This window comes from Triticum aestivum, chromosome 2D, assembly GCF_018294505.1.
Source record: "Triticum aestivum cultivar Chinese Spring chromosome 2D, IWGSC CS RefSeq v2.1, whole genome shotgun sequence".
In the NCBI taxonomy this organism is placed as follows: Eukaryota; Viridiplantae; Streptophyta; class Magnoliopsida; order Poales; family Poaceae; genus Triticum; species Triticum aestivum.
Window position 1 is genome coordinate 84,908,906 of NC_057799.1, and position 25,204 is coordinate 84,934,109.

The 25,204-nt window shown below is 45.6% G+C and overlaps 1 protein-coding gene across 3 annotated transcripts; it reads right to left on the reverse strand.

Moving 5' to 3' along the window:
• Positions 1 to 25,204, reverse strand: LOC123048860 (uncharacterized). Of its 3 annotated transcripts, none has more exons than XM_044471886.1 (2): positions 24,843 to 25,204; positions 1 to 119 (listed from the first exon to the last, which is right to left on the reverse strand). In XM_044471886.1, the coding sequence occupies exons 1-2, from the start codon at positions 25,091 to 25,093 to the stop codon at positions 110 to 112; spliced, it is 261 nt and encodes an 86-aa protein (XP_044327821.1). In that variant the 5' UTR covers positions 25,094 to 25,204; the 3' UTR covers positions 1 to 109. The 3 variants fall into 3 exon arrangements, with proteins under 3 accessions (XP_044327821.1, XP_044327820.1, XP_044327819.1); XM_044471885.1 differs by lacking the exon at positions 1 to 119 and adding an exon at positions 340 to 457; XM_044471884.1 differs by lacking the exon at positions 1 to 119 and adding an exon at positions 14,362 to 14,859.

The window sequence follows — 25,204 nt, forward strand, 5'->3', positions numbered from 1 at the left end:
CTCCAGACTTTTTGTGCGTTCAGTATGCACCATTCGAGGCCACGGCATCAACTTTCAACCCTTTCTGCCTTCATTTGCTATTTTTCATGCATTTACTGATATTTTTGAGCTAAATGACCCTGAAATTGAAAAGCACTACAAATGAACTCGGAAAAGGCTGAAAGTTGGCATGGTATCATCATTTCACCCACATAGCATGTGCAAAAAAAAAGTAGAGAGGGTTACGGCAGAAACTGGATGCACTTCGTGTACAAACTGGACAATCTCTTTTGAAGTATCAGGGTTTCGGACGAAAACTCATCTGTTACAAAGGCATTTCATTTTTTAAACTTATTACAACTCCAGACTTTTTTTGCATTCAGTATGCACCATTCAAGGCCATCTCATCAACTTTGAGCCCTTTCTGCCTTCATTTGCTATTTTTCATGCATTTACTGATTTTTTGAGCTAAATAACCCTGAAATTGAAAAGCACTACAAATGAACTCTAAAAAGGCTGAAAGTTGGCATGGTATCATCATTTCACCCACATAGCATGTTTAAAAGAATCACTGAAAAATCTAATTTTAAAGTAAAGTTATTCCCAAACTAGTGATTCACACAAATTTCAAATAATTCAAATTTAAACTATTCAAATTTGAAAACAACTGGCACTAACAGAAAGTTTGTAATTTTTTGTACCTAAAGCAAAAATATTCATAAAGAAATTATAAATTGAAAAAAAAGCAAAAAAGAAAAAAACTAAATTGAAAATAGCCGGCCTACTAGGCCACAGCGGCCTGCATACGACTAGAAACCCAACCTGTAGTTGGGCCAGGATGCAGGCCCGCAAGCCCAGTAGGCCCAACAAGGAAGGGCAACACAGGTAGGCCCAGAAGCCTGCTTTAGAGAGGAGCTCGAAGGAGCAGCCGCGACAGGGTTTATAAACCAGTGCGGCTGCCCTTCGCTCGGCGAGGTGGGACTAAACTTTGTGCACCGCGGGGTGGTGGTGCACCCCCTTTAGTACCGGTTCGTGGCTCCAACCGGTACTAAAGTGGGGTCTTTAGTACCGGTTGTAGCCAAGACCCGGTACTAAAGGTGGTCGCTTCCCGCCGTTTGGCCTGGCCAAATTTGACCTTTAGTACCGGTTGGTGGCTCCAACCGGTAATAAAGGCTCCTCCTATATATAGCACTTATGAAAATTTTAGTTTCATCTCCCACTTCTCCAATCTCTATTGACATCGCCGCCGCCCCGGTATGCCGCCCCCGTCGCGCGCCGTCGCCCGTCTCCGCCCCCGTCGCCGACGCCGTCGCCATCGCCGCCGCCCCCGTCCCCATCGACGCCCCGGCCCGTCGTCGCCGTCTCGCGCCGCCGACCTACGTCACCGCCCGGTACACCCCCGCTCGTACACACGCGCGTGCACACACACACACACACACACAATTTTTTACTTATATTCTCTTTTCTGTTTTTTAGATTAATGTCAAAGTTTTAGCTAGCTAAATGAATTAGATTAATGCATGTCAAATTTTTAATTAGATGATCAAATTAGATGAATTACGTAGATAAGAATGTTAGATTAATGTCAAATGTTAGATGAATTAGATAGAAAAGTTAGATATTAATGTCGAATGTTAGATGAATTAGCTAGATATTAATTAATGTTAATTAGATGAGTTAGTTTTTTATACTTTTAGTTATAGATGAATTAGATATATTAATTTTAGATGAATTACTAAGTGCTTAGTTGAATTAGTAAGAAAATTAATGAGTGCTTAATTAGTTGAATTAGTAAGAAAATTAATTATTTTTATTTATAGTAAGTGCTTAGTTGAACTAGTTGAATTAATAGAACTAGTTTATTTTTAGTAAGAAAATTTAGGTATATGAGATTTGATCATCTAATTGAAATTTTACTATATAGAACTAGCTACTTTATTTTTAGTAAGAAAATTTAAGTATATGAGATTTGATCATCTAATTAAAATTTTACTATATAGAACTAGCTACTTTATTTTTAGTAAGAAAGTTAATAGAACTAGTTTATTCTTAGTAAGTGCTTAGTTGAATTAATAGAACTAGTTGAATTAGTTGAATTCATAGAACTAGTAAGTGTTTATCAATTAATGTTTCAACTATGAACACAGGAAATGTCTGACAACGAAAAGGATTTTGGTATGTGCGAATACTGCGAAGACGAGCGCGGCCTGTGCGATAGAAATTTCCTAGTTGATGAGACGCGCTTCAGCATCAACCTGGATGAGACCTTCGAAATGGATACAGTAAGTCACAACGATAAGTCTTTTCTCGTAATTAAGCATGACTTATGCTTCATTTGCTTCAACTTATAATTTTAATTTTTTACTATTCTACTAGCGTATCCCCTGCCATGCAAGAATTTTTGTCTTGGATAAGTAGGTTTCAATCCTAAGAAAACTATGGAGGTAAAGAGAGTTTACTTAAATACCGAGCATGGTTATACTTTCGACGTTAAATTATACAATGCAGACACCTACACCTATTTTGAATGCAAAACTTGGCAAGCACTATGCAAGGCTTATGCATTTGAGCCTGATATGGTTATCACCTTTAATATTCGTCCGAAAGATGATACTGAAGATAATAGAGACATCTGGGTCGATGTGCAGACGCCTCCAGTTCTACCATTATGTGAGTTTCTCAACCATATTTATGTCTTCGATATTGTTTATTCAAAAATAGTTGACAACTAATTTCTATTGACAGCTTATTTCCATTCAAGCAAACATGTCCGGCACTTGGTAGACAGGACCGTCCACTGTCCCGGGACTAAACTAAACTGCGAGGAGATAAGTCATTATGTCTCATGGCTTGAGGATCTTGATGCTGTCAAGAGAAATTATTTTCCTGGATTTGAAAATCTTAGTACTCAAAACGTGCGACCAATAGTGTTCGTATTCAACTACGGTCACATCTATTTAGGAAAGATGGTAAGATTTTTACTATTTGTCCTCAGTGCATCTTTTGCATACATTATTTTTCAAGCTAAACTTCATTGCTAAGTATGTTACTATATGATGTTCTTCAACGGGGTCTCCCGATGATAGTTGTGCCTCAGTGGATCGAGACTAAAGGCCGCATGTCAATGGTTAGCTTACGACCAAGACATCCTACATCGCACATGAGTGCATTCAGGATTCTAAAACCGAGGAATGCTTAATAGTGAAAGAGTGGAGCAAAATTGTGAACGATCGCAGAGAAGTACTAGGGGCAGCAATCAGAAGTGCAGCCCACGATTAGGAGACAGGTTCATCTGCATGCTCCAATATGATGAATCGGGAGAGCTACACATGTTCTATGATATTTTACCTGAGAGAGAGCAGCAGGAGTGATTAGCTAGTTCCTGCTCTTAGTACTTGTCCTCTCATGTCCGTGTTCTTCGTCCTGAACTTAATATATCTCAAAGTGATTTGCTTTTGTGGTCTTATGAACGCTTATAATCTCATGACCGTGTTGAACTCGATGATATCTTTGCTTCTGGTACAAGTGAATGTTTCTTCTTTAAGCTAGTGTTGGTGGTGTAGTGGTAATGACTATGATGATTAAATAGTGGTAATGACTATGATGATTAAATAGTGGTAATGACTATGATGATTATTAGCTAGTGTTATTGGTGATGATATGATGCAAGAGTTTTTATATTAATATGATGATGATGATGATGATGATGAGTTATTATATCATTTATGAAAGAACCGCAGATTTGATCACTTAGGATCCATCCATTTCAAACTAATCCGCGGTTCTTTCACCTAGTGATTTAATAACTCATTATAATGTAAAAACAATCTCTAAATTAAATGGAAAACACAAAATTAAAGGAAAAATAAATAATAAAACAAAACCCCCCAAACCTTTTAGTACCGGTTGGTGTGACAAACCGGTACTAAAGGTCTCCCCGCCCCCGGTGCTGGCTCGTGCCACGTGGTGGCCCTTTAGTGCCGGTTTTGTAACCGGCACTAAAGGGTGTCTTTAGTGCCGGTTACAGAACCGGCACAAAAGGGCCTTACGAACCGGTGATAATGCCCGGTTCTGAAGTAGTGTGATGTGATGGACAAGACTCATCCGTTAGCTTAGCATATTGATCATTCAGTTTTATTGCTATTACTTTCTTCATGTCATATACATGTTCCTTTGACTATGAGATTATGCAACTCCCGGATACTCGAGGAATACCTTGTGTGCTATCAAACGTCACAACGTAACTAGGTGATTATAAAGATGCTCTACAGGTATCTCCGAAGGTGTTTGTTGGGTTGGCATAGATCGAGATTAGGATTTGTCACTCCGAGTATCGGAGAGGTATCTCTGGGCCCTCTTGGTAATGCACATCATAATAAGCCTTGAAAGCAATGTGACTAATGAGTTAGTTGCGGGATGATGCATTATGGAACGAGTAAAGAGACTTGATGGTACCGAGATTGAACTAGGTATGAAGATACCGACGATCGAATCTCGGGCAAGTAGCATACCGATGACAAAGGGAATAATGTATGTTGTCATTACGGTTTGACCGATAAAGATCTTCGAAGAATATGTAGGAACGAATATGAGCATCCAGGTTCCGCTGTTGTTTATTGACCAGAGAAGTGTCTCGGTCATGTCTACATCGTTCTCGAACCCGTAGGGTCCGCACGCTTAACGTTCGATGACGATTTTGTATTATATGAGTTATGTGATTTGGTGACCGAATGTTGTTCAGAGTCCCGGATGAGATCACGGACATGACGAGGAGTCTCGAAATGGTTGAGAGGTAAAGATTCATATATAGGATGAAAGTATTCGGACACCGGAAGTGTTCTGGGGGTACCGGGTACGTATCGGGTCACCATAAGGGGTTCCGGGCAACCCTCGGCAAGCTATATGGGCCTAGTGGACCAAGAGGGAAACACACCAGCCACTAAGGGGCTGGTGCTCCCCCCCCATATGGGCTGGCCAAATTGGAGAAAGAAAGAGGAAGAAGGAAAGGAAAAAGGGAATAGGATTCCCCCTTCCCCCTCTTCCCTTCCTACTCCGAATAGGAATAGGAAAGGGGGAGACCGAATTAGGAGGACCCCAAGTAGGATTCCTCCTACTTGGGGCACCCCCTTGGCTACCTTTCGTCCCCTCCAACCTATATATATGTGGGGGGCACCGCTAGAACACACCAACAATTGTTAGCCGTGTGCGGCGCCCCCCTCCATAGTTTGTGCCTTCAGTCATATTCACGTAGCTTAGGCGAAGCCCTGCGTGGATCACTTCACCATCACCGTCACCACGCCGTCGTGCTGACGAAACTCTCCCTCGACACTTTGCTGGATCAAGAGTTCGACGGACGTCATCGAGCTGAACGTGCGCAGAACTCGGAGGTGCCGTACGTTCAGTGCTTGATCGGTCGGAACGAGAAGAAGTTCAACTACGTCAACCGCGTTGTCAAACGATTCCGCTTTCGGTCTACGAGGGCATGTTGACACACTATCCCCCTCTCGTTGCTATGCATCTCCTAGATAGATCTTGCATGAGCGTAGGAAATTTTTTGAAATTGCATTATACGTCCCCAACAGTGGCATCCGAGCCAGGTCTATGCATAGATGATATGCACGAGTAGAACACAAAGAGTTGTGGGCAGTGATCATCATACTACTTACCACCAATGTCTTATTTTGATTCGGCGGTATTGTTGGATGAAGCGGCCCGGACCAACCTTACATGACCACGTTCATGAGACCGGTTCCACCGACAGACATGCAACTAGTTTTGCATAAAGGTGGCTGGTGGGTCTCTATTTCTCCAACTTTAGTTGAATCGAATTTGACTGCGGCCGGTCCTTCTTGAAGGTTAAAATAGCAAACTTAATAAATCACCGTTGTAGTTTTGATGCGTAGGTAAGAACGGTTCTTGCTAGAAGCCCGTAGCAGCCACGTAAAACTTGCAACAACAAAGTAGAGGACATCTAACTTGTTTTTGCAGGGCATGTTGTGATGTGATATGGTCAAGACATGATGTGATATACGTTATTGTATGAGATGATCATGTTTTGTAAAATTTATCGGCAACTGGCAGGAGCCTTATGGTTGTCGCTTTATTGTATGAAATGCAAACGCCATGTAATTGCTTTACTTTATCACTATGCGTTAGCGATAGTTGTAGAAGCAATAGTTGGCGAGACGACCACGACCCTATGATGGAGATCAAGGTGTCAAGACGGTGACGATGGAGATCATGAAGGTGCTTTGGAGATGGAGATCAAAGGCACAAGATGATGATGGCCATATCATGTCACATATTTTGATTGCATGTGATGTTTATCTTTTATGCATATTATTTTGCTTAGTACGGTGGTATCATTATAAGATGATCCCTTACTAAAATTTCAAGGTATAAGTGTTCTCCCTGAGTATGCACCGTTGCGACGGTTCGTCGTGCTGAGACACTACGTGATGATCGGGTGTGATAAGCTCTACGTTCACATACAACGGGTGCAAGACAGTTTTGCACATGTGGAATACTCGGGTTAAACTTGACGAGCCTAGCATGTACTGACATGGCCTCGGAACAGTAGAGACCGAATGGTCGAACGTGAATCATATAGTAGATATGATCAACATAGAGATGTTCACGATTGAAGGCTACTCCATCTCACGTGATGATCTGACATGGTTTAGTTGATTTGGATCATGAGATCATTTAGATGACTCGAGGGATGTCTATCTAAGTGGGAGTTCTTAAGTAATATGATTAATTGAACTTAATTTATCATGAACTTAGTCTTGACAGTATTTGCATATCTATGTTGTAGATCCATAGCTCGCGATATAGCTCCTATATATTTTTAATATGTTCCTAGAGAAAAGTTGAAAGTTGATAGTAGCAATGATGCGGACTGGGTCCATGATCTGAGGATTATCCTCGTTGCTGCACAGAAGAATTATGTCCTTGATGCACCGCTAGGTGATAGACCTATTGCAGGAGCAGGTGCAGACGTTATGGATGTTTGACAAGCTCGGTATGATGACTACTTGATAGTTTAGTGCACCATGCTTTACAGCTTAGAACCGGGACTTGAAAAATGTTTTGAACGCCACAGAGCATATGAGATGTTCCAAGAGTTGAAATTGGTATTTCAGACTCATGCCCATGTCGAGAGGTACGAGACCTCTGACAAATACTTTGCCTACAAGATGGAGGAGAATAGCTCAGCTAGTGAGCATGAGCTCAGAATGTCTGGGTACTACAATCACTTGAATCAAGTGGGAGTTAATCTTCCAGATAAGATAGTGATTGACAGAGTTCTCTACTCACTATCACCAAGTTACTAGAACTTCGTGATGAACTATAATATGCAAGGGATGACGAAAACGATTCCCAAAGCTCTTCGCGATGCTGAAATCGGCGAAGGTAGAAATCAAGAAATAGCATCAAGTGTTGATGGTTAGCAAGACCACTAGTTTCAAGAAAAAGGGCAAGGGAAAGAAAGGGAACTTCAAGAAGAATGGCAAGCAAGTTGCCACTCCCGTGAAGAAGCCCAAAGCTAGACCCAAGCCTGAAACTGAGTGCTTCTACTGCAAATGGAATGGTCACTGGAAGCGGAACTACCCCAAATACTTGGCGAATAAGAAGGATGGCAAAGTGAACAAAGGTATATTTGATATACATGTTATTTATGTGTACTTTACTAGTGTTCATAGTAACCCCAGGGTATTTGATACCGGTTCAGTTGCTAAGAATAGTAACTCAAAACAGGAGTTGCAAAATGAACAGAGACTAGTTAAGGGCGAGGTGCCGATGTGTGTTGGAAGTGATTCCAAGGTTGATAAGATCACCATCGTACACTCCCTCTACTTTCGGGATTAGTGTTGGACCTAAATAAATGTTATTTGGTGTTTGCGTTGAGCATGAATATGATTGGATCATGTTTATTGTGATACGGTTATTCATTTAAGTCAGAGAATAATTGTTGTTCTGTTTACATGAATAAAACCTTCTATGGTCATACACCTAATGTAAATGGTTTATTGAATCTCGATCGTAGTAATACACATATTCATAATATTGATGCCAAAAGATGCAAAGTTGATAATGATAATGCAACATGTTTGTGGCACTGACGTTTAGGTCATATTGGTGTAAAGCACATGAAGAAACTTCATACGGATGGATTTTTGGAATCACTTGATTATGAGTCATTTGATACTTGCGAACCATGCCTCATGGGCAAGATGACTAAGACTTCGTTCTCCGGAACAATGGAGCGAGCCACTGACTTATTGGAAATAATACATACCGATGTATGCAGTCCAATGAGTGTTGAGGCTCGCGGTGGGTATCGTCATTTCTGACCTTCACAGATGATTTGAGCAGATATGGGTATATCTACTTGATGATACACAAATCTGAAACATTTTAAAAGTTCAAAGAATTTCAGAGTGAAGTGGAGAATCATCGTAACAAGAAAATAAAGTTTCTACGATCTGATCGCGGAGGCGAATATTTGAGTTACGAGTTTGGCCTTCATTTAAAACAATGTGGAATAGTTTCACAACTCACGCCACCTGGAACACCACAACGTAATGGTGTGTCCGAACATCGTAACCATACTTTATTAGATATGGTGCAATCTATGATGTCTCTTACCGATTTACCACTATCGTTTTGGGGTTATGCATTAGAGACAGCTGCATTCACTTTAAATAGGGCACCGTCTAAATCCGTTGAGACGACACCGTATGAACTGTGGTTTGGCAAGAAACCTAAGTTGTCGTTTCATAAAGTTTGGGGTTGCGACACTTCTGTCAAAAGGCTTCAGCCTGATAAGCTCGAACCCAAATTGGAGAAGTGCGTCTTCATAGGATAACCTAAGGAAACAATTGGGTAGACCTTCTACCACAGATCCGAAGGTAAGATCTTTGTTGCTAAAAATGGATCCTCTCTAGAGAAGTAGTTTTCTCTTGAAAGAAGTGAGTGGGAGGAAAATAGAACTTGATGAGGTAATTGTACCTTCTCTCGAATTGGAAAGTATCTCATCACAGAAATCAGTTCCAGTGATGCCTGCACCAACTAGAGAGGAAGCTAATGATAATGATCATGAAACTTCAGATCAAGTTACTACCGAACCTTGTAGGTCAACCAGAGCACGTTCCGCACCTGAGTGGTACGGTAATCCTGTTCTCGAAGTCATGTTACTAGACTATGACGAACCTATGAACTATGAGGAAGCGATGATGAGCCCAGATTCCGCAAAATGGCTTGAGGCCATGAAATCTGATATAGGATCCATGTATAAGAACAAAGTGTGGACTTTGGTGGACTTGCCCGATGATCGGCAAGCCATTGAGAATAAATGGATCTTCAAGAGGAAGACGGACGATGATGGTAGTGTTACTATCTACAAAGCTCGAATTGTCGCAAAAGGTTTTTGACAAGTTCAAGGTGTTGACTACGATGAGATTTTCTCACTTGCATCAATGCTTAAGTCTTTCCGAATCATGTTAGCAATTGCCGCATTTTATGATTATGAAATCTGGCAAATGGACGTCAAAACTGCATTCCTTAATGGATTTCTTAAGAAGAGTTGTACATGATGCAACCAGAAGGTTTTTGTCGATCCTAAAGGTGCTAACAAAGTGTGCAAGCTCCAGTGATCCATTTATGGACTGCTGCAAGCATCTCGGAGTTGGAATATACGCTTTGATGAGTTGATCAAAGCATATAGTTTTATACAGACTTGCGGTGAAGCCTGTATTTACAAGAAAGTGAGTGTGAGCACTACAGCCTTTCTGATAAGTATATGTGAATGACATATTGTTGATCGGAAATGATGTAGAATTTTCTGGAAAGCATAAAGGAGTGTTTGAAAGGAGTTTTTCAAAGAAAGACCTCAGTGAAGCTGCTTACATATTGGGCATCAAGATCTATAGAGATAGATTAAGACGCTTGATAAGACTTTCGATGAGTACATACCTTGATGAGATTTTGAAGGAGTTCAAAATGGATCAGTCAAAGAAGGAGTTCTTGCCTGAGTTGTAAGGTATGAAGTTGAGTAAGACTCAAAACCCAACCACGGCAGAAGATAGAGAGAGAATGAAAGTCATTCCCTATGCCTCAGTCATAGGTTCTATAAAGTATGCCATGCTATATACCAGACCTATTGTGTACCTTACCATGAGTTTGACAAGGACAACAGTCAAAATTATCCTTAGGTACCTAAAGAGGACTAAGGAAATATTTCTCGATTATGGAGATGACAAAGAGTTCGTCGTAAAGAGTTACGTCGATGCAAGCTTTGACACTGATCCGGATGACTCTGAGTCTCAATCTAGATACATATTGAAAGTGGGAGCAATTAGCTAGAATAGCTCCATGTAGAGCATTGTAGACATAGAATATTTGCAAAATACATACGGCTCTGAATGTGACAGACCCGTTGACTAAACTTCTCTCACGAGCAAAACATGATCATACCTTAGGACTCATTGGGTGTTAATCATATAGCGATGTGAACTAGATTATTGACTCTAGTAAACCCTTTGGGTGTTGATCACATGACGATGTGAACTATGGGTATTAATCACATACAGATGTGAATATTAGTGTTAAATCACATGGTGATGTGAACTAGATTATTGACTCTAGTGCAAGTGGGAGATTGAAGGAAATATACCCTAGAGGCAATAATAAAGTTGTTATTTATATTTCCTTATATCATGATAAATGTTTATTATTCATGCTAGAATTGTATTAACCGGAAACTTGATACATGTGTGGATACATAGACAAAACACCATGTCCCTAGTATGCCTCTACTAGACTAGCTCGTTAATCAAAGATGGTTAAGTTTCCTAACCATAGACATGTGATGTCATTTGATGAACGGGATCACACCATTAGGGGAATGATGTGATGGACAAGACCCATCCGTTAGCTTAGCATATAGATCGTTCAGTTTTATTACTATTGCTTTCTTCATGTCATATACATATTCCTTTGACTATGAGATTATGCAACTCCCAGATACTGGAGGAATACCTGGTGTGCTATCAAACGTCACAACATAACTTGGTGACTATAAAGATGCTCTACAAGTATCTCCGAAGGTGTTTGTTGGGTTGGCATATATCGAGATTAGGATTTGTCACTCCGAGTATCGGAAAGGTATCTCTGGGCCCTCTTGGTAATGCACATCATAATAAGCCTTGAAAGCAATGTGACTAATGAGTTAGTTGCGGGATGATGCATTACGGAACGAGTAAAGAGACTTGATGGTACCGAGATTGAACTAGGTATGAAGATACCGACGATCGAATCTCGGGCAAGTAGCATACCGATGACAAAGGGAATAACGTATGTTGTCATTACGGTTTGACCGATAAAGATCTTCGAAGAATATGTAGGAACGAATATGAGCATCCAGGTTCCGCTGTTGTTTATTGACCAGAGAAGTGTCTCGGTCATGTCTACATCGTTCTCGAACCCGTAGGGTCCGCACGCTTAACGTTCGATGACGATTTTGTATTATATGAGTTATGTGATTTGGTGACCGAATGTTGTTCAGAGTCCCGGATGAGATCACGGACATGACGAGGAGTCTCGAAATGGTCGAGAGGTAAAGATTCATATATAGGATGAAAGTATTCGGACACCGGAAGTGTTCTGGGGGTACCGGGTACGTATCGGGTCACCAGAAGGGGTTCCGGGCAACCCTCGGCAAATATGGGCCTACTGGGCCAAGAGGGGAAACACACAAGCCACTAAGGGGCTGGTGCGCCCCCCCCCCCCCATATGGGCTGGCCAAATTGGAGAAAGAAAGGGGAAGAAGGAAAGGAAAAAGGGAATAGGATTCCCTTTCCCCCTCTTCCCTTCCTACTCCGAATAGGCATAGGAAAGGGGGAGGCCGAATTGGGAGGACCCCAAGTAGGATTCCTCCTACTTGGGGCGCCCCCTTGGCTGCCTCTCCTCCCCTCCAACCTATATATATGTGGGGGGCACCGCTAGAACACACCAACAATTGTTAGCCATGTGCGGCGCCCCCCTCCACAGTTTACGCCTTCGCTCATATTCACGTAGTGCTTAGGCGAAGCCCTATGCGGATCACTTCACCATCACCGTCACCACACCGTCATGCTGACGGAACTCTCCCTCGACACTTTGCTGGATCAAGAGTTCGAGGGACGTCATCGTGTTGAATGTGTGCAGAACTCGGAGGTGTCGTACGTTCGGTGCTTGATCGGTCGGAACGGGAAGAAGTTCGACTACATTAACCGCATTGTCAACCGCTTCCGCTTTCGGTCTACGAGGGTACGTGGACACACTCTCCCCCTCTCGTTGCTATGCATCTCCTAGATAGATCTTCCGTGAGCGTAGGAAATTGTTTGACATTGCATGCTACGTTCCCAACAGTGGGATCGAACGGAAAGGTGGCCATAGTGCCGGCTTTGCTACTCTGCTGCAATGAGGATGGGATTGCTATGGAGGATGGATTGGGAGAGATGGTGGCTGCGAGGAGCCGTTGTGCTATTGAGGTTTGGAAGGAGCTGCGATGATGGCTACCAACCCGGCGTAGAGGCAGGGCATTAACTTGATTTGCCTGGGTGGTCGGCGGTGTGACTAGCTGATTAGTCACAGTCGCGGGAGCAGTGGCCAGTTGCCTCGGAAACTCGACTGTCGGACGACTCTGTGGATTGGGCTCGTTGACTGGGTCACAATGGGCTTGGGAATAACAATCACACCTGATATGGCCCCATGTCTTACACTTATGGCACTTGATACGATTTGTGCAACTGGGCCTGCTATGGCCCAGGAGGCGACAACGGACGCAGTAATCCCTCTGTGGGCTTTTTTGAAAACGAGTGGATCCCGCCTCCTGATTAGTAACTGTAGCATTATGAACATTAACTCCCTGGTGATGAGCTACATGCGGAGAAGGCGCTGAGCGTGAATGATCATGACAGGGACGATCTACCGGAAGATTGTTGTTGCCTGATTCTATGAAAGTAGCTGGAGATCTAAGAGCTTGAAGATATGATTTTCTAGGATGATTTCTGAAGATATGAGTCCATGCATCTTCTTTCTCTTGCAAATATTGATCAAGCTCCCAACTAGAATTAGGACCCCCATTACCCCAGAGAAGGAAATTGATAGTGATCAGTGGGAGAGAAACGTTACCATCTTTGATAATCGAGAAACCAACTTCTTTAGAGGATACTGAGAACTTGAACGACCAATTTTGTAGACGAGAGACCTTAAAGAGCGATGCACGCCCATCGAAGCAAGATAGGAGGATGGTGCTTACTTTTCCTCCGTGATTCTGATACGAGATCTGGTGAACTCTGCAACGAGGATAAACTCCTCCATATCCTTGCCTTCCTCATAGTTGATAGTAACTCCCCATTTTCTCCAAACTTCGGCCGCGAAGTCTTGGCTTCTGTCGAAGTTCAGATCTGCAAGTGACATGGTGATAATACATTTGGTAGATCACCTGAGATGAGAAATCGGATTCAGTGGGTTGCAGAAAAGCGGTGTGGAGGTGGACGTCGGGGCCGTAATGGCCACCGGCGGCGTCCGGGGCGGGGGTCTAGGAGCGGTTTCCCACCCGGGACCGCCAACGCTCTACGGTTGCTGGATCACCAAAAAAAGACCAAAATTTGAAGTCAGGTTACTCCAAACCTTTGACAACAAGAGATGGAGAGGGCATGGGTGAAATTACCTAGTGACCTATAATCTGAAGAGCTTTAAAGTCAAGCACTTGGACAAGCTAAACCCAAGGCTCATAAGCTAGGGCCGTTTGGCATGAGTTTAATCAAGTCAGATGTATGTATGTGGCTATAAGATGTACCAAACTTTGTAACTGATGTAGTTGCCAGCGATTTAGTTAGCTAGTACGTATAATGGAATGAAATTTTTCATTTAAAAAACAAAGATGTCACGTTGAAATGAGGAATGGCCTATAATATGAAGAGCTTTAGAGTCAAGCACTTTGAAAAGCTAAACCCAAGGTAATATGTGATACAATCATTTTCATGCCCGAGAGAGAGAGAGAGTCAAGGAAGTAGAAATGACTTGGAAACTGTCTTATGATATGAAGAAAAAATCTACACTACCCAGGACTCCAATGGCCCCTCCCAACATCCAAATCTCCTTACTACAATGCGTATGAACAGTGACACTTTTTAACTGTTCTCTGCAGCTGCCCCCCCCCCCCCCCCTCCCCCCCTTAACATCAGATTATAGGTATTCCTGCTTCCGCCATTGTAGGACTCTAATCTAGATGGGTAGTGTGTGCTCCCTTATAGCTGACCAACAGAGCGACGGTTTTTCCCATCTTATGATATTTGATAAAAAAAATTAAATTCATCCATTTCAACGACAATTAATATGAATTGGAGGGAGTATGTAATTTGACAATTAATATGTCAGTTGTTCTAAACCTCACGATGAGCCGTCTACAAACGACTCTTTCCAATAAAAAAAGTAGAGATGACGTACCCCGTAGTGCAGAACCCCGCTACAAAATTCGAAATTTCAAAGACCGGAGCGGTCGGGCGGGCGAAAGCAGACCAACAACAACAGAATTCGAAATTTCAAAGACCGCCTCCCACGTGTGGGTCCCGCCAACCAACAACAGATACTACTGTCCTGCTCTGATCTTCTCCTCCAAAATCTTCGGCTTTCGGGCAGCGGCTTCCACTTTCCCCTCCCGCCGCCGTGCCTACGCCCATTTCGTTCGCCGTGCCTGCCTTTGCCCCTCCCCGCTTCCCGCCGGTAATAGAACCCTTCAGCCGCTGAGCGGCGGCGACGGCGTCACACCAACCCGCCGCACGGTCGAGCTGGTGCTGCATTGTTGACGGTGCTACGGCGGGCTTACGCCTGCATGAACCATTTTCATTATAGATAAGAGTAGGATACAACACAACAGGTGCAACAGATTGCACAACACACACCAGAGAGTTACAGGGAACAACAGAAACACAAAAAGAAGAACCAGAAGTGAGTGAGACACACAGCCAACATCAAGAACTGAGCACCTAGGCAGACCGAGAAGAGCAGGAGCTAGCTTTGTTGGATCAGCCGAAAGGAGATCCGCCACCGAGAAGACGTAGAGAAGAAGTCACCAGCTGCTTTGCGATCACTCAGCACCTTGAAGAGCTAGGAGAGTCGCAGCCACCATCGAAGGGCCTCCCACTGCCTAGGCACGTCACGACAAAGAGAATCATAGACCGTGCCGAAGGGCACTGATCCGCCGAGACAGCCCTGCACCTCCTCTAGGCCACACCATGGCCATCATCACAAATAGAGGGATCCAAAGCACAACAAGGCAACAAAACCTCATGCGCCGTCGAAGGGCACCGAAACCCGAGACCTCATCGCCGCCACGAGCCCCCAAGAGAAAGGTCCACCCTCAGAATGACCAAGGCGCCGGTCGCTACCATAGCTCACTTCCACCGCCACCACCAAACAACCCCATCACCCAACAACCGCTTCATCCCAGACATTAGGCAGCCAACCGCGGATCCGTGACTCCAAAACAACGCCCCCAAGGGGGAAAACGCCATCAAAGATGCCATCGTCGCCTGATCCAGAGAAGGATCATAGGCTTTCACCCGGAGCACAGAAAGAGTGAGAATAGGAGCTCCCCAATGACGCCTTCATGAAGGGAAGCGGCGCCAAAAGGCGTCGCCATCATTGTTGCCGACAAGGTCGACAGTAGGCTTTCGCCTGGAGCATCCCATCCCGCTCTTCTCCGCATGGCCAGCCGCCGAGTCCGGCAACGCAGGCCTCCTTACCCAGCTTCCAGAACACAGCAAGCGTCCCCGCTACGTCCAGAAGGAGCCGTCCAAGTCCACAGTCGCTCACCTCGAGCACCTGCACATACCGGAGCCAAGGAGGACCTTGCTGCCGCCTGCACGAAATCCCTCTCTGCCATCCACTACACTCGATCGCCACCACAGCAGACCCCGCCGACAGCACCACCGCCGACCCCCCAGCCGCAGCCCCGATGACCAACAGCAGTGTGAACCGCTGCCCAAGAAGCCAGATCTGGAGCAGAGGATCTGCCCAGACAGAGCAAGGCAGCACACCTAGCCACCGCACCGCCAGAGAGCTGCGCTGCCCAGCACCTCCGCGTCGCTCCGCCGTCCCCCGGTCGCAGGCATGGGACCGCCGGCCGAGGTAGCCGCCGCCCCTAGGGAGCCAGATCTGGCGCCGAAGCTCCCAGGGACAGCAGTTGTGGGTTCCGCGGACGACCAGCCCCCGTGTCTCTGCACCGTCCGCGCCGCCGCACCGTGCCACCGCTGGACGCACGCGAGCCCGCGCCGCCGCGCAGTGCCACCGCAGGTCGCACGCGAATCCCCGCCGCCAGGACGCGCCCCGCGCCGCCACGCCCGCACTAGAGGAAGGGAAAGACCGTCCCCGCCGCCGCCGGCGCCGCACGGGCTTTGCCCGGCGATGCCCTCAGGCGGCGGCGGGGGGAGAAGGAGCCTGAGTGGTGGAGGAGTCGGCGGCGGCTAGGGTTTCTCCCGGGCCGCCCGTGCGGGAGCGACACGGGAGTCCACTGAATATCTTGTGGCAAGGAGGGCACGCGGTGGCGCGGCTGAGAGAATCAGCTGGTGCTGCATTGCAAGGGCGATTTGGCCATTTGGGGAACCTGTCTCTATAGTCGTACCCAGGAGGCAGGAGAGCCGCCGCGTTTGAGCTCTCTCTGTGACTCTGTGAGGGTTGGGGGGCGGATGGGGCCGGCTCGCAATTTGGTGGACATCAGCTCCGACGAGGAGGAGAGCTTCCGCAGGCTTTCCGCCGGGCCGCTCGGATGGGTCTCCAAACTTTTCGACCGCGTCGTGGTCATCGGCGACTCGCCCGAGTCACCGCAGAAGAAGGGCGGGTCCGACGGCGTCGGCGGGGCTGACGGAGGAGACGAAGACTGCGTGGTCCTCGACGGCGACCCCAACAGGCCCGTCGCCGTTGCGCGTGACAAGGGGGCTGCCTCGGATGAGCTGGAGATTGTCGCGGTGAAAGGCCAGGTATTTGTTTCTTGTTTCCCCCCGTTTTGAATCATCCATCGAAGAAGCAGTACCTTCGTATGTAGGCTATATATATGTGTTGTGTAGATATGAGCAGGTTGCTCATTTAACTTTGATCCAAATAGTATCAAAGTGGTTAAAGATGCATCATTGGATTCATCCAAAAAGATGTCTGTATTTTTTGTCTAATGTAGTAAAAGATGTCTGCTTAAATAGATGCACTGTTCCATGTCAACCTGCTCTTACTGTATACAGTACGAGTTTCTGTGGTTTTTTACTTCATTTCAAATTCGACAAAGATAATTTTGGAGCTTTTTCTTGCTATATATATTCATATGCCCATGCACTTGTCTGTTTTTTCATGACCCCTACCTACAACTTTTCAAGTTGTCGTTTTCCTAAAGCTTGTAGAATGTTATTTATAGGACTTTGGTGAATGAAGATTCATATTGAGTTTATGACAACCATACTATGAAGAAGGGAACCAACAAAATACTTTGGTTTGAACTCCAAGAACAAATCATAAATTGAAGTCTTCAAAATTCACTTTGTAGCCACCCCAAAGTTCGAGTTTCCCAAGCCCCGGTACCTCGAAGATTTTATCTCCCGTTGCTATCAAGCTCCTTAGAGTTATTCATTCTCAAAGAGAAAACCCATATTCTATGGGTCGGAACCCCGTTTCATTTGTTCCAGGACTATTGATCCAATTTCATTTGTTCCAGGACTATCAATCCAATCCTCCTTGATACATCATCTGTTAGCACCGACACTTCTGAGCGTAAAAATCTCTATCGGCACTTTCGAGCCTTCTTGGTTTGCTTCTTTGTGGGTCACGTAAAGGTTCGAGACCTCCGTTGTTGTCTGATCAGAACGCCCGAGCTGTGACTCAGCGTTTTTTTGCACATTCTCATCTTGAGACCCATTCTATATACTACGGTACCACTGAGAGATAGGTTTGATTCCGTACTCCGCAGTAGTTCTATTCTTGTAGAAAAAGAGCCTCCTTTATTGGTTGTAACCATTGCTTCTTTTATCCTATACTTTAGAGTATTGTCTCCTTTTTGATTCCCGAACAATGCCCTAGCTATTGAAATATAAGTGAACTGACTCTGAAGTTCCAAAAGTTATCTTCCAGTTTTTCAGGCTAGTTTCGTTTTCATGTCATTGTAAGATTTTTGGACCCTCGCCCTGCTCGCCGCTGGCAAGGACGGAGGGAGAGGGGAACCGAAGCGGAAGAGCAGGGGAGAGATGGAAGAGAGGCAGAGACAACAAGTCTCAGACGTCCCTCCGTAAGAAAAATGTGCGTCATCAAGGTGGAGGTGATGAATGTAAAACACAACTTTGCAAACCTTAAGTTGATAAATTGTATTTTCTCAACCCCGAAAATATTTTTCTCTTGCCAAAGAAAGATGGGGTGGAGGACATACCGAGTTTAGACCCATTAGCCTCATCCATGCAATAGCCAAGATAATCAAGATGCTTACAACCAGGCTCTCCCCCCATATGAACACCGTCGTCTCCAACACTCAAAGTACCTTCATCAAAAGGAGAAGCATCCATGATAATTTCATGCATGTTCGGGATCTCACGCGTCGTCTTCATAGAAACAAGACCCCAACACCCCTTTTCAAGCATGACATTAGGAAAGCTTTTGACTTGGTGCATTGGGAATTCATTCTAGACATCCTTTAGAGGAAAGGCTTCCATAGTAGATTTCACGATTGGGCCATTGCACTTCTACGGACCTCCGCCTCACATGTTCTTCTCAATGGGGACTCCGGGCTCACCCATCTCCCATGGCCTTGGTCGTAGGCAGGGAGACCTGCTCTCCCAACAACTCTTTGTTATTGCCATCGACCTGCTTCAGCAGATCCTCGACTCGGCCATGTGGTTTGGTCTTCTTAATAAGATTAGAGGCTGTGGAACCATCTTTCTGACCTCACTATTTGTGGATGATGTGACTGTTTTTGTGGCACCTTTTAAAGAGGACATTCAAAACCTTACCCGCATTCTTAAGGGATTCGGTGAGGTGATGGGACTACAAACAATTTTTCACAAGAGCTCGGTGGTGCCTATTCGACGCAGACATGTGGACTTGGATGCCATCCTTGAAGGGTTGCCAGCCGTGCGTTCATCCTTCCCCAAGAGATACGTCGACTTCCCTCTCTCTGTTTGGCAGCTTAGGCAGGTGGATTTCCAATACGTTGAGGACGAAATTGATAAGAAACTTGTGCCTTGGGAGGGTATGCACATCACCTCGGTGGGCTATAGAGCGCTTGTTAAATTAGTCATCACCTCTCAGGTCATCCACCACCTTATGCCGCAGATTGTCCCCACACCTGTCCACAAAAGCATCGCCAAGATCGAGCGCGCGTTCCTTTGGGCGGGGACTGCTAAGGTGCCGGGTCGCAAGTGTAAGGTAAATTGGGAAGCCGTCTACCGTCCAACCCACCTTGGGGGCTTCAATATTCTGCATCTTACAAGTTTGGTAGAGCTCTTCGGTTGCAATGGCCTTGGTGTGAGCCATCAAAGATTTGGGTGTTTTGGCAACCCTTCTGACGAGGATGGCATGACCCATTTTTTTGCTCTCGCCACCACCATTGCTGGTAATGGAGAGAAGAATCCATTCCAGGACGCCCCATGGTTGAATTGTCAGAAGCCTAAAGATGAGCACCTCTTATCTACATGGCCTGTAAGCGCAAGAATTGAAAGGCCGGTTTGTAGGACGCACTCATGGATATCTACTCCAAAGAGGAGGAATACTGGCGCCAGTGGGGGTCCCGGAACTGGGTGCTCTTTGGCGATGCCAACACTGCCTACTTCCACGCTATCGCTAATGGTAGGCGTAGGCATGGCACCATCCCTCTTTAATGGGATGGTGATAGGATGCTTCAGGATACGGACGTCAGATCCATGTAGATGGGTTCTATAAATCGCTGTTTGCTGGGCGGCCAAGAGGGGGTGTTGCCCTAGCAGACCTCATCTGGGCAGCACACCAGCAGGTCTCACCAGAGGAGAATGTGTTGCTTCTAGCACCATTCGAGGCTGCGGAGATAGAGACCGTCGTTAGGTCGATGAACCCTGCATCGGCCCCTGGCCCTGACGACCTCCCAGTTCGCTTTTTTCAGGCGTTCTGGTCTACCATCAAGGATGACATCCTAGCTCTATTCCTCGAATTCCCTAGAGGAACTCTTGATGTGTCCCACCTTAATTATGGGATCATCTCCTTGATTCCCAAAATACAAGGAGCTTCGGATATTCGACAGTTTCGGCCGATCACGGTTCTCAACGTGATTTTTCGGATACTGGCTAAGGGGTACGCCACTAGGGCAGCCATTATTGCTCCTAGGATACATCATCCGAACCAGTCGGCCTTTACTAAAGGCCGTTACATTTTGGATGGGATCCTTGTTCTCCATGAGATAATCCATGAAGTCAAGCATAAACACCTTCGAGCGGTATTCTTCAAGATCGACTTCCATAAAGCTTATGACTCGGTGCATTGATCCTTCCTTCGAGAAGTGATGCTGAAACACGGCTTTGACCCACATTGGGTTGCGCGTGTGATGGAGCTGGTCACAAGTGGACGCACGACTATCAATATCAATGGGGAGGTCGGACCGTATTTCCCCACGGGTCAGGGAGTACGATAGGGCGACCCCCTCTCACCCTTCCTCTTCAACCTAGTGGTAGACGCTTTGGCGACAATCCTGGACTTGGCCAGGCGTGCAGGCCACATTAGGGGTATTTGTTCCCATCTCATTGGAGATGGGGGAATAACCCACCTTTAGTATACTGACGACACAATACTGATGGTGGAGGGATCGGAGGAGGATATCCTGCACCTCAAGTTCCTACTCTGCTTCCACGAGATGTTAGGTCTCATTATTAACTTCCCGATAAGCGAGGTGATGGTGCTCGGATACTCCGCGGAGGAGGCTATCAGCATAGCTAACCGCCTTAATTGTTGCCTGGGATCTTTCCCAATGACCTACCTCGGCATGCCAATTAGTGATGTCCGCCTTCAGGAAAAGGACCTCCGCCCTATGGTTTTCAAGCTTCAACACCGGGTGGAGCCTTGGCAAGTATGGTGGCTTTCCAAGGCAGTGCGTGTAGTTCTGATGAACGCATCCCTTATTAGCCTACTAATGTACCTCATGGGATTCTATAGCTTGCATGAATCCCTTCATCAAGAGATTGTCAAGTATCTATCCCGGTTCTATTGGGCCGGGGAAGGCGATAGGCAGAAATACCACATGGTCAAGTGGTCTGAGATCTGCAAACTCAAGGACCAGGATAGCCTTGGGGTGATCTCCTCGAAGCGAATGAATATTGTCCTTCTCGCTAAGTGGCTATGGCGCATTGAGACGGGCACTGGCGGGCTTTGGTTGGATATTATCTATGCAAAATACTTGCGTGGTCAACCTCTATCTTTCGCCGCTAGAATTGGGGGATCCCAGTTCTGGCAGTCAATTATCCAATTGATGTCGGTCCTTCCGATAGGAACTTTCGATTACTGTGAGATCCGGCGCTAATACCCTATTCTGGTTAGATAGACGGTCAGGAATCAGACCGTTCGCGGAAAGGTTCTATGTGTTATTCTCGATTTGCACCCGCCCACATCTTACGGTGGGCGCTGCATTAGATGACATTGGCTCTGTTTGCCTTTCGGCGCACCTTTGGGGCGCTCGAGCGGGAACAATGGGACGAGTTGTTGGAATGCATTACATTGCACACTCTGTCTCTTGAGCCGGACTCCCTTGCGTGGCATCTCGAGCCGAATGGCTTGTTTTCCACTAAGTCCTTATATCAAGCCATTTTGGCTAGTCCGGGTCCCACCGAGCTTACAGTTTTGTGGGAGATTAAATTACCACTGAAGATTTGTATCTTCCTGTGGCAATGGGTCCGGGGCCGTTCCTCGGGCACAAGCGTAATGGCCCAGGTGATGGGCTCTCCCTCTATGTGGAGTACCGGAAGACTCCAACCATATTTTATTTCGTTGCCCGACAGCGGATTCCTACGGAGTTGCCTCCGGGATGTAGTTGGAGGGGCGTGGTGCCATGATAATCTCCTAGACATGTCCTGGGAGATTCTTAGTTTCCCGACTATTAGGCGTCCCTGGGTAGCCATGGGTACCCTTACTTGGACCCTTTGGAATGTTCGCGATAAGTTGGTCATCAAGCACATAATTCCTCGCCATGTGATGCCATTTTCAAAATGTGTGTTTTTTTTACAGCTATGGAAACCGCTTAGCAAGCGGCGCAACCGCGACTTCATTGATGCCATCATCTCGGGTCTTCGCTCCACTGCCGCCGCGTTGGCGCCTCCGTCTCCGCCGCCACACCGGAACCTGATTAGATCCTCTTTTATTTTCTTGGGGCTTATTTGGCTGTGCCCCCAGCTGAACCATTACTACTCTTTTTTTTCGTGTCTTTGACTTGAACCTTTGTTGTTGTTGGATGCTTGGCGCTTGTGTTTTATAATATAAAGCGGGGGAAACTCTTTTTCATAAAGGTCAGTTTGTCCATGCACGAGGATGCTTGGATTAAAGCCACTGAAATGCGCCACTGTCCTGGAATCATATGACGGAATTCATCGAGCTTTGGTCACAACTATCACACATCACTCTCTCTGAAGAGAGCCAAGACACCATCATTTGGAAGCTCTTTCCTAGCGGGGGCTACTTGGCAAAGTCGGCTTACAATGCTCAATTCATGGCAAAATTGTGGCCTTTGTCCTGATGTAAATGCGAGTTCCAGACGGGTGCTCATCTTGTCTTCAAATGCCGCTACACCTTGAGAGTTTGGAGGTTGGTCAAAGCTTGGTTGGGTCTCCATGCTGTCGACCTCTCGTCCTCTCCCAATGGACGACCCACCACTCCGTTCATGATTGCTGGACTCACTTGGCCACTCTCACCAGTTGGTCGATTTAGAATTAGAGAAACACAACAAATCACTTAACATTTTGAAGAACGAGGCAAAAGTTTGGATCCTAGCGGGGACGAAACGTTTTGAGTAACTTGATGCCGGGCAAGTAACCGCTTTTGTATCATACGGGCCTTGGCCGCTTTGTAACAACCCTCCCTCAATTAATATATGAGCAAGTACTAGTAAAAAGGCTCGTGCGTTGCAATGGGAGAAAAGAAATCTTCTTATATCGCTAGATGGCCAAATCCTATTCGGCGCCTTTAGCGCCCGATACTGTTCATTTTCCTAACGGGCGCACACCCCCTTGCACGTATGAGCCTCTTCTTATATCGCTAGATGGCCAAATCCTATTCGACGCCTTTAGCGCCCGATACTGTTCATTTTCCTAACGGGCGCACACCCCCTTGCACGTATGAGCCTCTTCTTATATCGCTAGATGGCCAAATCCTATTCGGCGCCTTTAGCGCCTGATACTGTTCATTTTCCTAACGGGCGCACACCCCGTTGCGCGTATGAGCCGGCCCATTTTGACTTGTTCTTTTCAGTTCTGGAACGCAAAAAAAGGGCGCGAGCTGGGATTCGATCCCGCAACCAGCAGTTCATGGCACGACGGACAACCAATCGACCACTACACCTCTTTGCGATTACTCACATGCTTCTTCATATTTCTCTTTTCTCCTTGGCTTTTTTTCTTTTATCTGTCACTTTTCCCTTTCTTTTATCAAATTCGGGAAACTTTTTTTGTTCATAAATTTCTTCTGCAAAATCGATGAACTTTTGTCAAGTTTGATTTTTTTTTCGTTGAACTTTTTTGAAATTTTGATGAACTATTTTTTTATATTTCGTTCAACCTTTTTTCAAATCTGATGAACTTTTTTCTCATTTGTGATGAACTTTTTTCAGATACAGTGAACTTTTTTTCCAAATCGAATAAACTTTTTTCAAATTTGATGAACTTTTTCCGTATCCGTGAACTTTTTCGGAAAATCCGTGAATGTTTTTTCAAAATCAATGAACTTTTTCCAAATTTGTGAACTTCTTTTATCAAATTCGATGAACTTTTTTCAAACCAGTGAACTTTTTTTCAGAATCTGGTGAACTTTCTTCAAATTCGTGAACTTTCTTTTTTCGGAATTGATGAACCTTTTTCAAATACGTGAACTTTTCTTTAAAATTTCGGTGAACATTTTTTCAAATTTGTGAATTTTTTCGAAATCTGGTGAACTTTTTTCGATTTTGTGAACTTTTTCTGGGAAATTTGTGAATTCATATTTAAAAATCGATGAACGTTTTAAATATTCGTGAATTCGTTTTCATATTTATGTTTTCTTTTTTCGAAAAATCCTAACTGGGACTGAAACAACGGTAAAATAGCTCCGGCTTCACCTATTGGACGTCAGATTGATTGTGGTGGAGTGGTTAATGCGTTAGGCCTGGGAACGTTCCTGTGTGGGTTCGAATCCCATCTCCTGCATAATTATAGTGTTTTTGTTCGCGTTTTTTTTTTACTTGCTGGACGCGACCGATCCTGGGCCAGCCCACTCTGGCTCACCTTCGAGCCGAAGAGGGGCTCTCCGCTAGATGGGTGCTTGGCCGGTTGGCAGGTTATGAAATCAAACTCTTTCATGGGAAATTTTATTTTTTGCCAGTTCTCTGGACCTGGGTCATAGTGTGCCGTCAGGTGGGCTTCCTTCGTTGGGCCAAAATGGGTGGCAAGTAATGAAACAAAATAGCGTACGTGAAATTAATTGAAGCGGGACCAAACGAAACGGGACGAAACCAAGAACCTTTAATAATAGATATATAAATAAATATAGATATAGATTTTGCCTCCTCTTTCAAAAATCAACGAAAAAAGAAGTAACAAAGGAATACTTTATACTGCGACTAGTAGTTGCATACGTACCTCAAGGCCTCCAGGAAAACTATGGCCGTCAAGACCCCGAAATCCGAGCCGAGGTCGTTGGAGTTGGCGTAGCCGCCGAGCAGGACGACGGTGGCCCAGGTGAAGGCCAGCGTGCCCAAGGCGTCGCCAAGCCTCTCGATCAGCGCAACGAAGCGAATGAAAAGATTCAGCCCCATCTCCGGCGCTGCGGCGGCCTTGCCGGAGGGAGGATCCGCCGGCATCTGCACGCCGTGCTCGGCGACGTTCGCCATGCTGTGCTATTACAGCAGCAGTAGCAGCAGCAGCGAACATTACTCGGCAGCTGCTTGGTGGCGAGTCCACTTCATTCGGGGTTTTCTCTTTATAAATATACCGCACACATC